At 38.4% G+C, this 16,501-nt stretch overlaps 1 protein-coding gene across 2 annotated transcripts in view; it reads left to right on the top strand.

Annotated features, from left to right (window-relative positions):
* dcbld2 (discoidin, CUB and LCCL domain containing 2) overlaps positions 1-15,615 on the top strand; it is a 104,143-nt gene extending 88,528 nt beyond the window's left edge. Inside the window, exons 14-15 of one of the 2 annotated variants that reach the window (XM_073045144.1) lie at positions 1,646-1,783; positions 8,632-15,615. In XM_073045144.1, coding sequence (XP_072901245.1) covers positions 1,646-1,783; positions 8,632-9,080 — 587 coding nt within the window. In that variant the 3' untranslated portion in view covers positions 9,081-15,615. The remainder of the gene's footprint in view (positions 1-1,645; positions 1,784-8,631) is intronic. The other variant, XM_073045145.1, reaches the window with a different exon arrangement.
* The last annotated feature ends 886 nt before the right edge of the window (positions 15,616-16,501 follow it).

Here is a 16,501-nt window from a genome sequence, read left to right as displayed (position 1 = left end):
GACTCTATAGTTACTTTTTGAAAATCTTAAGAAAAACTTAAAGGTATAGGGACAAGACCCGCACTGTAGGCACCAACAGAACTATATTGGAAAGTACTGACCAGGTGGCACAAAAAGTTGTAAACTAGGAATTACAGACTGAAAGACAGAAAGCTGGTGTTTTGAAATGGGCCTCAAAGGGGGAAAAAAAGGAAGTAAACATTCAATAAAACACTAGATACTGTTTTTATTAAATATATTTAAGTTTTGAGTTACTGGTTGTCAATAGTTCTTTCTGAATGCATACGCCCTTGTAACTGTCTCTATTCTATACAATCCATTATTTTACTGGAAGTAATATTTCTACATTTTGTTCTGGTGCAGTAGAGTTCAAAGTTTTAAGATTCCTACCATAGGGATTTTAAAAAGAATATACATGATGGGGCTACAGCTGAAAGAGTTTACGATTCAGGTCAGTAACAAAACAAGTTAGGGGCACAGTAATGCAATCCATAATGTAACATTGTGAAGCACAGAGGTCTAACTCCATTAAACAAAACTGGCTTTAAGTATAGTAGATGTGAGGGGAAGCTGACATGATCAAAGAATTCTGTTAGTTTAACATGAGGGGGCCATGTTGGTAGCAGGTGATGGCACAGTTCTCTATTGCTGATTCTTATACACACAAGTACAGAGGTGTACAGGAACATTTTTGTTATGAACAAAAATTTAAAAATATATACAAGAAGAAAGTCTTCCAATCCAGGCCTTTTTGCAATTTGAAATGAAAGATGGGATTCCGTTAACATTTTTTTCACAAATTTTCATGATCTGGAACTATGATAGTATAAATACAAACCATTAATCTGATTTTATAGTAAGGAGACTTGGATACGTACTAGAAGAGGTAATTGATGACACTGGCTAATGTGTAGGAGAGTGAGATTAACTGGATAAGTCTTCACTTGGACTGACACAGGCAAAATTTCTGTAAGGTTCTCCTTCCATTAACTAAATTATTGCCCATTATGCCTTCTGGCACTTAGGACAGCAATGAAGGTCCTCCATCTCAGGCTGTGTCAGAGCTTCTTCTCGTTTTTCATCTCACTAAGATGCAGAAGGATTCTTCATTGCTGTTTCTGTAACAATTTTGTTTCACCACTCATGTTTGTTAGCCCTGAGCTGAACCCCCGAACTTGGAGGACCAGCTGACCACACTTAGTCCGCCCTCTACTCTTTGACCTTTTTGGCATGGGTGACCCTACTAAGAGCCACAGCATAAAGCTGTGACTCCAGCCATCATAGCTGTCTGGGTCATTGCTCCAAACCACAAGTTGCGGTCCTCTTGAAGGTCCTTTCGCTAAAATCGTTCTAAAATTCTAAAGAAGGTCAGACAGAGGCAGTTTAAATAAATAGTAAGTCCAAACAGGAAATCGCTGTAAGCAAATGTATGTTGCAGCAAATTTACTAAGTTACTGGTTTAGACAGAAAATGATCTTTGGATTAGATAGGAAAGGCTCAGAGTTGATCTACCTGCATCATCATGACTACTTGTTGCAAAGTGCATCTCTCCTTATAACTACCAAAGTTGATGATATTTGGAGAGCAAAGTAAGTCCGTTTCACTCAGTATGTCACAATGTTACTCACCTGGAATTATGGTACAGGCTGGTGGAAGGGAATGAAGCAGTTTTTGCCTGCAAAGAACGCTGAGTCTGACGACGCTTCAGTGCGCTACACCAGCAGTGAGATGAACCGGCTGAGAGCCCGAAATGGCAGTACAGTGATCCAGACAGAATCTGCAGGTATTCCAGAAGGATAATTGGTTACTAAAGGCCTAATGCCATGAAGCTACTCACCATAACATAAACTTAATGGCATTTAAGCTTATGGTCTCAAATGCAGAATGAAGTGATGTACAGGAAAATTGCTGCTGTTTTCAATCACCTTTCCTATCAGAATATATTGCTGCGAATCTAGCACCTGTCCTGTGGGCTGCATCTGCTTGGTGGAAAGAGATTAAATGCTTTTTGTCTTGTCTTTGTTTTCATGTTTTGCTTTAACTTTCATATCTTTTCCTTCTGGAAGGTGGTTTCTGATCCATAGATATGAATTATTCAGCCGGGTTCTGTTCGTTAGAGATGGTCTTGCAGCAATGGTCCACAACAGTCAGACTTACTATAAGAGACCCATAGCTGACTTTTGTACTTCCTAACTCAGGGGTTTTGAACCCTTGTTTCCTTTGTTGCTTTAATTTTCTTAGATGGGAATAAGGTACAGAAAATTCTTGATGTAGAATATTTAATATTAATCATAGAATCATACAGCATGGAAACAAGACATTTGGCCCAACTTGTCCACACTGAGCAGTGGGCATCCTTATGAACCCCATCTCCCAGGACTATGTCTATAACCCTCTGTGCGTAAGCAATTGAAGTGTTCATCCAAACACTTGTTAAATGCGGTCAGTGACCCATCTTCACTTAGACTGTATTACAGGTACTCGCCACTGTGTGAAGAAGTTTCCCCCTCATATCCCTTCTAAACCTCTTCCCCTTACTCTAAATCTCTGTCATGTAGTTTTATCTAGCTCCTGCAGTCCATCCTATCTATACCTTTTATACTTTATATGCCTCAGTCATATTCCCTCGTAACTTCCTTTGCTTCATAGAGAAAAGATCTAGCTTCTCCATTCTTTCCACATAACTGATCTACTCAACCCAGGCAACAACTTGGTGAATTTTCTCTCTCACAGCACCATCATATCCCTCCCGTACGTTGGTGACTAGAATTGCACACAGTACTCCAGCTGAGGTCTGACCATGGTTTTATAAAGTTACTGTGTTCAGTGCTCAGATTAATGTATGCTTTCTTAGGCACTCTGTCCCAGCATTGCCACCTTCAAGGATCTATGTGCCTGTTTGTTCCTCAACAACCGCTCAAGCCCTACTATTCAAGGAGCATGTTCTATCCTCATTGATGCTCCCAAATGCATCATCTTGCATTTGGGAGAAAAAAGCTCTCATTTTACAGCCCGTTTCATCCAAACGTTGACATCACTTTGCAGCCTAAGACTACCTACCAGACTTCAATCCACCAATCTTTATATCATTCATGATATTGCCTTTAGCATCCATATGCTAAACTTTGCTGCATGCCTTAACTCATCAAGACCCAGTTATCTCTCAGATAATCAAATCATCAATTTAAAAAATCATATCTTTATTTTCCAATCCCTCTTCAATTTCATTCCTTCTGATCTTAATGTCATTTTCTCTTTGAATCCCATGTATGTGTGCAGTTCAAATTCCAGTGTTTTGATCGTTCCCAGATTTGTTTTTTCCATCTTTAACAACTGCGAACTTTGCTGATGACAAGCCCAACACTGTAGAAGTACGTCTCTAACTAAATTATCTCCCATTTTGTTGCCGTCTTGAAAAACTCCTTAAATTCTAGTTCAAGCATCTTAATTTTTCTTCTCCAATATTTCCTCAAGGTCAATTTTTTTGTGTGATAACTAACCTATGAATACCTTAAAATACTTTGCTATGTGTAATACGTATAATGGTTGCAAAAAAGAGTTTGTGAAACCTTTGAAATTACCTGGTTTTCTGCAATAATTACTCATAAAATTTGGTCAGGTCTTCATCTTGTTCACAACAGTAGACAAACACAATCTGCCTAAATGAGTAACATACAAACAATTGTACTTTTCATGTCTTAAATAATTATTCACAGTCCAGGCTGGAAAAAGTATGTAAACCCTTGTATTTAATAACTGGTAGAACCTCGTTTAGCACCAATAACCTCCAACAATTGTTTCTTGTAGCTGCTGATTAGACATGCACAACAAGGAGGAGAAATTTTAGACCATTCCTCCATACAAAGCTGTTTCTGTTCATCAATGTTTGTAGGATACCTTGCATGAACAGCCCTCTTCAGATCATGCCACAGCATCTCAATTGGGTTAAATCTCTGACTTGGCCATTCCAAAACACGAATTTTCTTCTTTTTAAACCATTCTGTTGTTGATTTACTCTTGTGTTTCAGTTTGTCTTTTTGCATCATCCAACTTCTATTAAGCTTCAAGTGATGGACCATCACCCTGACATTCTCCTGTGAAATGTCTGGATACAATTTTGAATTCATTGATCCCTTAACGATTACAAGCTGTCCAAGCATGGATGCAGCATAGTAGTCCCAAACCATAATACTCCTTCAACCATGCTTCACAGTTGGGGTGAGGTTTTGGTATTGATGTGCATTTCTGCCAGGAAGTTCAACTTTTGTCTCATTTGCCCACAGAACATTATCTCAGAAGCTCTATTCTGGGAACATTGTCCCACTCTTCAAGAAGGGAGGGGGGCAGAAGAAAAGAAATTATAGTCCAGTTAATCTGACCTCAGTGGTTAGGAAGATATTGGATTCGATTCTTAAGGATGTGGCTTTGAGGTACTTGGAGGCAAATGATAAATTAGGCTGTAGTCAGCCTGGCTTTCTCAAGGGAAAATGTTTCGTGACAAATTTGTTGGAATTGTTTGAAGAAAAAACAAGCAGGATAGACAAAGGATAATCTGTTGAAGTTGTGTATTTGGATTTTCAGAAGCCCTTTGACAGGGTACCGCACATGAGCCTGCTTTACAAGCTGCAAACCTGTGGTATTACAGGAAAGAATCTAGTATGAATAAAGCAGTGGCTGATTGACCGGAGGCAAAGAGTGGGGGAGAAAAGGGAGCCATTTCTGGTTGGCTACCAGTGACTAATGGCGTTCCACAGGGTTCTGTGTTGGGACTGATTCTTTTTACATTATATGTCAGTGATTTGGATGAAGGAATTAATGGCTTTGTTGCAAAGTTCGCAGGTGATTCAAAAATAGGTGGAGGGGCAGGTGGCTTTGAGGAATTACAGAGGCTACAGAAGGACAGACAGATTAGGAGCGTGGACAAAGAAGTGGCAGATGGAATACAGTGTTGGGAAGTGCAAGGTCATGCATCTTGTGAAAAGAAATGAAAGGGTTGACTATTTTCTGAATTGAGAGAAGACTCAAAGATCTGAGGTGCCAATCCTTTGTGCCGATTCCCTAAAGGTTAATTTGCAGATTGAATCTGTGGTGAGGAAGGTAAATGTGATGTTAGCATTCATTTCAAGAGGACTAGAATATAAAAGCAAGGATCTTATGTTGAGACTTTATAAAGCACTGGTGAGGACTCACTTGGAGTATTGTGAGCAGTTTTGGGCCCTTTATCTTATTAGAAAGGATGAGTTGAAACTGGAGAGGGTTCAAAGGAGGTTCATGAAAATAATTACAAAATTAAATGGCTTGTGGTATGAAGAGTGTTTGATGGTTCTGGGCCTGTATTCACTGGATTTCAGAAGAATGAGGGGTGACCTAATTGAAACCTATTGAATAATGAAAGGCTTTGATAGGGTGGGTATGGAGAGGATTTTTCCTATGGTGGGAGTGTCTAAGACCAGAGGACACAATCTCAGAACAGAGAGGTGTCCTTTTATAACAGCGATGAGGAGGAATTTCTTTCACCAGAGAGTAGTGGATCTGGAATTCACACAATGGAGTCCAAGTCTTTATGTGTATTTAAGGCAGATGTTGCTAAGTTCTTGATTGGTCAGAGCATGAAGGGATATGGGCAGATGGCGGAAGATTGGGCTGAGGAAAAATAGATGAACTGTGATGAAATGGTGGAGCAGACTTGATGGGCCTAATTCTGCTTCTGTATCTTATGGTCTTACGGTCTAAGCGTTGTGGAACATCCAGGTGGTCTTTTGCAAACTTGAGACATGCTGCAATTTTTTTTTGGATAATAGTGGTTTCCTCCATGGTGTCCTTCCATGAATACATTTCTTGGTCAGTGTTTTTCTTATAGTGGACACATGAACAAGAGACTTTAGCAGGTTCTAGAGATTTCTGACTCATGTCTTTTTTATAGGGCAGGAAAGCTCGACAACCCACACCTTCAATCTCACCTCATTGATTGGAATACCTGACTCCAAATAGCTTTTGTAGAAGGCATTACCCAGAGGTTCACAAACTTTTTTGAACCTAGATTGTGGTTGTTTAAATGGTGTACTCAGTATTGACAAGTACAAGTACAGTTGTTTGTGTGTTACTAGTTTAGGTAGATTGTGTTTGTCTACTATTGTGACTTAGATGAACATAAGACCATCTTTTATGAGTAATTAATGCAGAAATTTTGGTAATTGCAAAGGGTTCACAAACTTTTCCTTGCATCTGTACATTTTTCCTCATCTAGCAATGTCTAAGATTTGTGGGAGAGGGATTTAGCTTGATATTATTTTCTTTCTCTTAAGTTTCATCCACTTCAGCCTCATGGCATTGGGCCAAATACTTTTGCAAAATATTTTTCCGACTGTTTCTATCTCAATCAAATGATAACAAGTACATGTGACAATCTGTTGTTTAACAATAATTGAATTTCAAATGTGTATTAATTATTTGACAGTTTATTCATGTAAAAGTATCAGCTGTGGATAAATGTCAAATTTGTAAAACTAAAATTAAAGGATGTAACCTGAAAGGTCCTCCCTGTATGTGCCATAGAAACAAAATCAGTTCTCAATAGAATTAAAAATGTACATTTACAGAACAAAGCTAATTTTAAGCCAGTCACCTTTCCAAACACCACTAAATTAGTTTTGCTAGAATTGATGATCTACCCATCTTTTCCCTTCCCAGAACAACTACTCTTGCTTTATATCATGGTGTCGGCCTTATCCAAATACAGTGGATTCCAGTTACTTGGGGCACACTGGGATCAATGGCTCCTCCATTTAGCTGAAGTTTCATGAAAATAGTTTTTAAAAATGTGTAAAAACAAACTACCATTTAATTGGTTATCAAATTATGTACTTCAATGAAGTACAGATCAAATTAGAAAACGACAAATGCTACTATCGTACTATAGAAGTATGTATCGTTCCTAATAGTTATAGATGTTGGGGTTCATCTAGGGTACGCTGCTGTGTTCTTTTGATTGACTGTAAATGGACAAAATTAGCATAGACATCTAGTGCAGATAATGGACTGCCTTGATACAATGCTGTCAACAATTCCAAAACTTCATTTTAATTTTAATGTTTAAGATGATTATCGATACCTTCAAATTTTTTGCAGTTTTTTTGTAACTTTTTGAAGTTCATTTTCATTTTCCCTCCCGGCTATATCTGGCATCTCCAAGCCTGAATGCTTGAACCTGCAGTGAGCAAAACAGTTCCAAATTGTCATACTGTTTATTTTTCACCAACTATCAGTGACAAAAGTCACTGCTTTTCAAACACACACAACTGATGCTATTTAAAAACTGTTCACCCTTAGTGTGTAGTGTCTAACAGCCACACAAATGCATGCGACTGACACTACTCAGAAACTGTTCAGCAACTGTCTCATCCTAATTAAGTGACATAGTGTCATGGTGAATCTCGGTAATACACACAAAATGCTGGAGGAACGCAGCAGGCCAGACAGCGTCTATGGAAAAGAGTAAACAGTCGACGTTTCAGGCCGAGACCCTTCATCGAGACTGGAAAAATGGAGATGAGAAGTCAGAGTAAGAAGGTGGGCAGGGGGAGGAAGAAGTACAGGTAGTAGGTGGTAGGTGAAACCGGGAGCTGGTTGAGTTGAAGTAAAGAGCTGGGAAGTTGATTGGTGAAAGAAATACAGGGCTGGAGAAGAGGGAATCCATTAGGAGAGGACAGAAGGCTATGGAAGAAAGGAAAGGGAGAGGAGCACCAGAGGGAGGTGATGGGCAGGTAAAGGAGATGGTGTGAAAAAGAGAAATGGGAATGGTGGAAGGGAGGCGGTGGGTAATTACCAGAAGTTCAAGAAATCAATGTTCATGCTATCAGATTGGAGGCTACCCAGATGGAGTATAAGGTGTTACTCCTTCAACCTGAGTGTGGCTTCATCACAGCAGTAGAGGAGGCCATGGACTGACATGTTGGAATGGGAAGTAGAATTGAAATGGGTGGCCACTGGGAGATCTCAGCTATTTGATTAGGTTTTGTTTTTTAAGAGTTGTCACCAAATATGTGGCTGCTCTGGTTAACCGATGGCCCAATTAACCAGAATCCACTGTATCTTTAAATCCTAGTTCTTTTAACAAGACACTTGCTACAACATTCCCCTTGTGGCTCCACTAGCTCAAAGAGTTCACAGCTCCATTCCCTACAACCAGTTCTGCTGAATAATTTTGAGGGATCTTTATTAATTATTTGCTTCATATTAATATTTATCCTCTGGTGGCTCCTGCACAATGGTGTGGGTCTGTAGTTTGAGGTCAGCAGACTTTGGCTCAATGCTAATTATGGAGAAATAGTGGCAAAAACACATTGCTGTCTTGCACTCTTAATTCCAAGTGAGATGCTAAATAGTTTCAGCTGAAATGGAAATGGAGATTTATTCAACAGTAGTCTTGTTTCTTCCTTCATCTGGGAGATGGCTGATCTGCTGCTACACTTGCTAATTGTCCATTTATACCACCAGGTGACAGGAGAAGGGATGAGAATAATAGCCCCATTTGTGAAACAATTATTACTTGACAGAAGTGGTAAGGTCACTGATGTCTGTACATTATTCAGAGGCATAACAGTGCACTTTCATGTGCTTTCTTGTTTACAGAGTATGCCCAGCCACTTGTGGCAGGAGTTACAGGAACATTACGGCAGAAGTCCACTTTCAAACCAGAGGAAGAGTCTGAAGTAGGATTCAGTGATCCCGATGGCAATGGTCACTATGATGCACCTGTGTCAGAGATTTACCATGCCTATGCAGAACCCTTGCCAGCTTCAAGCCCTGAATATGCCACTCCAATCATCATGGAAATTTCTGCACACCCAACAGGACCCTTGGGATCTATGGCTCCCTCCACCTTCAAATCAACAGTGAGCACAGTGCCTTCATTGGTGGGTAATGTGGGCCCCTCTTTACCCTGGACTGAGGGTCCTCCTTCAGGACCGATGGGCTATGATACACCAAAAGGAAAGATACTCCCAGTGTCTGCAGAGGAACAAGTATACCAGGTACCAAATAATGTATCACAGATACCAACAACGTCACATGCTGAGTGAACTCAGAAAGGGAACATCACACAGAGTGTACTTTCATGCGGAGGAGGAAGTGAGTTCAGATGACCATTCCCATGGTGAAAGAAATGATTGTCCAAAGCTAATGGGTAGACATGATGATTGCTGAGAGACTTTTCCCTGTTACCGCTAATGGATGGAACATGGAGTCTTAATTGATTGCTATTCTATTGCATGTGCCTGGAATGTAGTTGATTCATACTGGCTTGGTATTTTACACCATCACATACCAAAGGGTTAGATAATGCAATGCACTAAAAGGTAGAAATGATTTTGATTCTGTCAGTCCATCAGGTTCAGTTTGCCTCATTTCATACTGAAGACTAGCAATTGTAGCTTTTCCATTTGAGAAACCCTTCTTAGATTGAGAGACATAGATGAGTGTTAAATCTAAGAGACATTTCATGTTAGTGTTAACTATGTGCAAAGCTAATTGGTGTAACACCTCATATTTTTCAACTAAGATAAGTCCAACTCTAGTTTGACTTTCTTGAACCTATCAAACAACATTTTATAGTCTAAGTTTGGTTAGAGTCCTAGAGCAATTCAGTATGGGTATAAGCTCCCATGGCCCTAGTTCAAGTTTAAGTTTTTTACATTCAACCTTTCAAGAATGTAGCCAAAAGAAACAGTGTTTCTCTGGGGCCAAGATGCAAAACACATTACCAGCAACACATAGCACACTGCATGTAACACAGTTACCATTTCAGAAAAAAACACAGAAGAAGCAAAGATAAAAAGAGTAATATAGCTCTCATCCCTGAGTGGCATAACTGTAGAATTGATGTTAGTTAAGTTGGCCTGGTCCAGCTTGCTCTTCCATCAAGTGAACGCTGGAGGACACCACTGTGCAAACACTGGAGGGTTACACTGATGGGAAGGTGCAGCCCCCAACCCAAGTACAGATTCTAGACAACCCCACAGAGGATCTCCCACACCACCTTGGTGTCTCCTCTCCTGGTTGGCTGCCACAGGCAACTCCGTGGCATGAGCCTTGCTCAACTGAGGCCACGCAGCTGCCATGTCATCAGTCTCGCCAATGAACCAGTAAACTGTACTTTCAGTATACTATGTTACCAATGTCCAACAGGGTCTTGTGATCACAATAAAAACGTGCAAGATAATCACTCGCACTGCACACTGTCCAGTGGTACATGACAAGTCCATATGACAACACAACAATGGTACACAATAAGTCCAGCTCCATTGCTATCGAGCAATTCACTGATGGAATAGTCCTGCGGTACTTGATGTTCTTCGTATCCAGCAGTGACTTATGATTGTAAAAAAGACAAACACATTGAACAAATACACCTTTGATTGGACCCAGGGTGCCTGCTGAATCTGAGCGTTCTGCTATCTTACTGGACCAGTGAGTCTATGCCAGCTAGTCCCAGATTCCCTATAAGCCCTGTGTACTTATCCAAGTGCATCTTAAATAATGCAGCTTAACCTGCCTCAACCACTTCTTCTGGCATGTTTTGTATACTCACCACATGAAAATGTTGCCACTCAGATCCCTTTTAAATCTTTCCTCTCTCACCTAGTTTTGGTCCCCCACTGCCCTGGGTAAAAGCTGTTAAACTATCTACCTTATCTATGACTCTCATCTTAAACATTTCCATAACATTGCCCCTCATCCTTCTATATTACAATGAATAAAGTCGTAGCCTAGCTAAATAACTCAGGCCTTCTTGTCTTTGCAACATCCTTCTAAATATTTTCTGTACCCTTTCCATTTTAACTAAATATTTTCTATAACAGGGTATGTGCAAAGCTGTGCACAGTACTCTTAAGTGCGTCCTCACCAATGATTTGCTTAACTGCAATTTAATACTCCATTTCCTATATTCAATGCCCTGAATGAAGCTAAATGTCTTTTCACCACCTGTCTACCTGTCATGCTGCTTTCAATTAACTATGAACTTAGTCCCTCTGTTCCACTAACATTTCCTAGTGCCCTGTCATTTAAAGGTACAAGTTTTGCATTGATCCTGTGAAGAAACTGACATGGTGACATAATCCTTTAATAAGGGAGCCTTTGATAAGTGTATACATGGTCATTTTGACATTTAATGTAAAGTGACGTGGAAAAGTGCAGCATTGTATTGTTGAATTTCTTCTCATCTGCATTCCATTGAAATTAAGCCAAGAAACCCATTACATTGCAGTGCCTTCCTCTTAATGTCACATTTTCGATGCTATTTATTCGACAAGTTCATTTTAACTTTCTACTGGATCATGGGTGCAGCAGGTGACTCACTGTATTATCTTTGTCTACTTCCTAGGATGTTTACAGAATAATTAGTACCAGCCTCTTCTCGCTAATAGTGTTTCTGTCTTTATTTACTGTGGCAGAGCACTGCAACTGTTTAAATTATTTCTCTTTTTTTCCCGCAACTCCTCACATTCCTGGAAAGACCAAGTGCCAAAAGATAATTATTTTACAGTTGAATTGATGCAGTTACACTGCTGCAAATGTTGTCTTAATGATTTACCCACAATAATGGTTGCTGGCATTGAAAATATGATCTTGCTGCCAACTAGTAGCATTGTGCCTTGAGAGAAAGATGGAGAGATTAGATTCATACAAGTTTCTTCCTGCACCCTTATTCAAGTGATCTGACAGCATTAACAATAATTAAAGGTTGTAATACTAAGCATGTGGTAAATGATTGAAATAAAATAAATTAGAAAAGAGCTTCATTCCTTTATGTCTCAGAATCTCATGTACCCTTGGCAAATGAACACAAAGTATTGACCAAATTAGCCATAAACGTAAGACTGAAGCTTCAGACTAATAGCTCTTGGCACAAAGTGTTGCTCAAGGACAGGACAAATTGGAGAAGAGTATACCTAATTCTCTGAAGAAAATTGCTAGTTATTTGAGTCAGATTCTATCTTGGCAGGGTTATTATAAGTAAAATCTACTGAGTTACGATTAATCATTTTGTTTATTCTCTCTCTAGCTCTTCTCTCTGTCCTTAGGGCTGTTTGTAATGAAAGTAAATAGTTAAACATGTCACCTATACCAAGGATTAGTAAGAAATAAGATTCAGTCCAAAGGACATTGAATTACAAGTTGCTTCAGTTTCATATAATTGATTATCTAACCTCCAAGACAAAGAAACATGAAACAATATTATTTTGCACTCCTACCATTTGTAATTTACTAAAAAAGTTAGTATTGTTTCCATTTGGCACTGGATCCCCATTCTGTTGTCCTGTTGGTGACAGATAACATGTTTTTTTTTCACCTTAAATTAGCATTTATCATTAAGCCCCCAGTATGAATCAAATCTCTGCAAAGACTTACTTCCTTTTGTTACCTTGACTTGTACTGTAGTCAGGATATTATTTGTATATTTTGGTAGCATTTAGATTGTATACATAGAGTGAAAAATTTTTGATGATTTGATATGTGATTGAAATGTATGTTTATAGATTATCAGATGAGTAACTGACTGATAGAAAATTATTGGAGCCCTCAGTCTCAATTACAACTGGTTGAATCTTCCTTGTGCTCTGCAATGACTTAAATTTATTCCAGACCCGGTGCTGGGTTTGACCTTTGCAGAAGGTTGAGGCTATTTGTTTTAAAACATAACTTGGTTTATTTTCTCAGTATCTGAATTTCACTGCAATTTAACCTTTCCTTTTTAAGAGGCATCAAACGGTACGCACGTTCAGAATATCTGGTGTTGCCTATGAGGTAAGGCTGAAATGCTAATGTTCATGCCAGCCCAATGAATGCATCTAAAATTAATTTTCAAGCCACAGTTAATAAGATGCAGTAATGGTAGTAAAATACAAAAAAATCTTGGAGGTGCTCTTAGCGTGTCAGGCAGTGTCTATAGAGAGAGAAACAGATACTGTTTTGGGTTGAATTGGAAAAGTGATAAAGCAAATGTGTTCCAAGTTGTTGGGGGGGGGGGGGGAGGGGGAGGTAGAGTACCTGTCTTTGTCTCTTCTACATATTGTTTAGAATTGGAGAGGGAAAGACCAGGAGGAATAGATCAGCTCAGAGGAAGATGAGTGGGCGTGAAAGGTACTGAACATCTTATGTTCTAAATGCAACATCTGTGTCTCCTTTATTTAATTCTAAGTTAATTATCTGCAAATGTGCTTGACCCCATTGTTCAAATCTATGAAGATAATATCCCTGGTCAACCACACTTGAATATTCTGCCTGAAATGGTCAAGGAACCTAAGAGAGTTCTTGAAAAGGAAAACATTAAGAAACTTCTTAGAAAAGAAAAAGGAAAAATGTATTTCATAATTGAGGCATATAGAGTAGGTGAGTGAGATTAATTGATAGATAGTTGAGAGATCCAGCATTACACAGTGGGCTAGCTGCCTTTTTTTTCCCTTCTAGTTATATCACTCATATTTTGGGTATTTCTAATCTTTTAAGGGCTATTTGGGATCTAGAAATCTGAAGATGAATGATGAATTCATATAAGCTTCCTGATAATATTAATAGCATAATCAGTTTGTTAACATTTCCATATTGTAAGAAAACCCGTTAAAGTAAATTTGATCAAGAATATGTTCAGACTTTATGTGTTAGGTGGTCTATACCAGAGCAGGTACATTTGTTGAATGTAGGACCCTAGTCTTGTTAAGTAATTATCATAATTTATTATTGTCAAATAGGATATTTTGAAAATGTTAAATAGAGGAAAATTTAAGGAAGTAGCCAGGAAATGATTCTCCACATCAGTGTAATTTCTGTCACTGAACTCCTTATATTTTAGCTCCATTGATATACTCCACACCAATGGCTTTACTATTTCAAAGCTACACTTAGCCTTTGTTCTTAAGTTCATCTGTGCTCTTCATCATTTATAGAATTGAAAGGAATGGTCTTAAAGCACAGAAGTTGCTTACTGGATTGTCACAGTGATAAGGAAATTCTGGTTTAAATTAAGATTGGTTAAAGTGCCCTGTGATCAGATACTATCAATTGAAAAACCAGATTGGGGTGAATGACAGTTTCAGTTCAGAATGTTTTTTTATAACAATGAAACTTCACTGAAAGCTTTCAACTTTATTGTGTAAACCTAATCAAAATTATAAAGTAAATGGGAAAATTGACTTTCCTTTAAAGCATGGCTAGTTTGCATTTTTAAAATTACCAGACAGTGCAATCAAAAAAAGTATCCGAGCGAAAGCCACTTGTGGTAACTACAACCGAGACAGTGGTTTTGCCTCGTCTTCAGTGGCCTCATTCAGAGGCAGAGGTCAAATTGAAAACAATGTGAAAAAGGAGCAAATCAGAATTCTGCGGATGACTGACATCTAGAGAAAATTCAACCAGTGGGACTGAGTTTTAACAAACTAGAGTGCAAGTGTTTGTTTAAAGGTACGTACTTCTGGAAAATGAAAGCCTCTACTGAAATGCCACAGAAGGACAGCAATTGTTATCGTAAGGAGAGCTTCTTTGTTCTACATTATTTTATGAATCTTGCTGTAAGGTGTGTTCGATCTTTCAAAGGGATTTATTTCTGTGAAATAATAGTTTTGATTAGTACTTGCTCTACACTATAGCAGGGCAAACTGCATTCTTTTAGTAGGATGTAATTGTCAGCACACCATAGAATTTTCAGATTTTATTAACAAAGTACAATTTCACAAAGAACTCCCCACTGGTGCCTCTCTATTGTCCTTTACTTCCTATAATTTACAATATGCTGCATTCTTTTCCTAGACTATAACTGCCAACACAACAAAATATCCTCTTTAATAAATACTTTGTAAAATCCTTTTGTAGGAACAATGTTCCACAACGAGAACCCATCTAACTTTCCCTCTGTTGGTGCTACCCAATCAACTTAGTTCTTCTCCAATCTCTTATCTACACAATAATTGCAATTTATTAAACTTTCTTTACTATTTCCATTATTGTTTTTAATCCTTGCATCTGTGCATTTCAGTTTTTTTTTAAAGTTTTTGAGAATTTCAACAAAAATCACCGGAGTTGAGCTTATTTTACACAGTCCGTATAATTCAGAAAAGGCCTGAAGTTTAATATTGAATGTTACATTTAAAAAATAAATCCAGCGTACAGGATTACTGGTCTTATAATGCATGTCAACCAATGTGTGTGGCCCATGCACAGCAATTTGTCAATCCTCTGTATTTTGTAAGATGCACCTTGTTATTTTAATGTAAATCACTGAATTTGCGCTGAAACTGCAAGAGATGTTTCCTGATAGTAGATTGTGAGGGTCACAGACTTGTCTTTTCCTCATTATTTTTAGATAAGACAATCTTTCCTGGTTCAGTTTATATAAAAACAAAATATGCATCAAGTTTTCTGTCTTAATTTTTGTATTGTGTTAAAAATCTATTTGAAATTAATGCAGACAGTTCTACACAATGTAGAAGCCAGTAAGTTTATTTGTTTTTACTTATACTTTTTAAATAAATTAGTGCGAGTACTGTACTGTCACAGTTAAAAAGAACTGTTGATTCAAGTGAATTTCTTCTATAATAAAATTAAAAATTACTCAAATAATGCTTTCTGGTAGTGGTCTTCATCACTTCAGGTTAGTCAACAAAAGGGTAGCTTGGCTATTTTTAAATTGTATACAAAACTCACCAGTGTCTGTTGTTAAAATATAATGCAATATAGAAGCCTGTAAGCCTGCTTACATCAATTCTGACTCTAAGGTTCACTAATCTATACATGGACTCCAGCATTCTGTTCATATTCACTGGTTCTATTTAAATATCAAGGAAATAAAGAGCAGACTTGATGTCCCTTGATGTGGATAGCATTGTCTATCTGCACAGGAGTCACTTAAAGCGATAACGCCTTCGTATTTGAAAGGCTTTCATTGCAGTTCATATAGTAATTAGGATATCTTTGTGTGAGAAACATCTAATCTTTGGAACTAGAGGTGCTCTTCTCTTATTATCACCTTCAAAATATGAGAAGAGAAAACTGAAGGGAGGGTGTCGGTGCTGGCGTTGGTCAAGGAAGCATTGGTAGAAGGTCGACTGCTTATTCAAGTATTAAGCAATTAGTTTGAAAATTAGCCAAGCACAATTGAGCATCAAATTTTAATTATATAAAGCCAGAATATTTGGGCAAAAGGCATTGGAATTGATTGATTATTGTCACATATACAGTGAAAAATCTAAGGCCATAAAATGCAGGAGTAGAATTAAGCCATTCGGCCCATCGAGTCTGCTCTGCCATTCATCATACCTGATTTGTCATTCCTCTCAACTCCATTCTTCTACCTTCTCTCCGTGACCTTTGATGCCCTGACTAATGAAGAACCTAATCTCAATCTCCACTTCTAAGTATACCCAGTGACTTGGCCTCCACAGCCTCCTGTGGCAATGAATTCCACAGATTAACCACTCTCTGGCTAAAGGAAGTCCTCCTCATCTCT

This window comes from Hemitrygon akajei, chromosome 5 (assembly GCF_048418815.1).
Source record: "Hemitrygon akajei chromosome 5, sHemAka1.3, whole genome shotgun sequence".
Classification (NCBI taxonomy): Eukaryota; Metazoa; Chordata; class Chondrichthyes; order Myliobatiformes; family Dasyatidae; genus Hemitrygon; species Hemitrygon akajei.
This window is presented reverse-complemented; position numbering and strand designations above follow the sequence as displayed.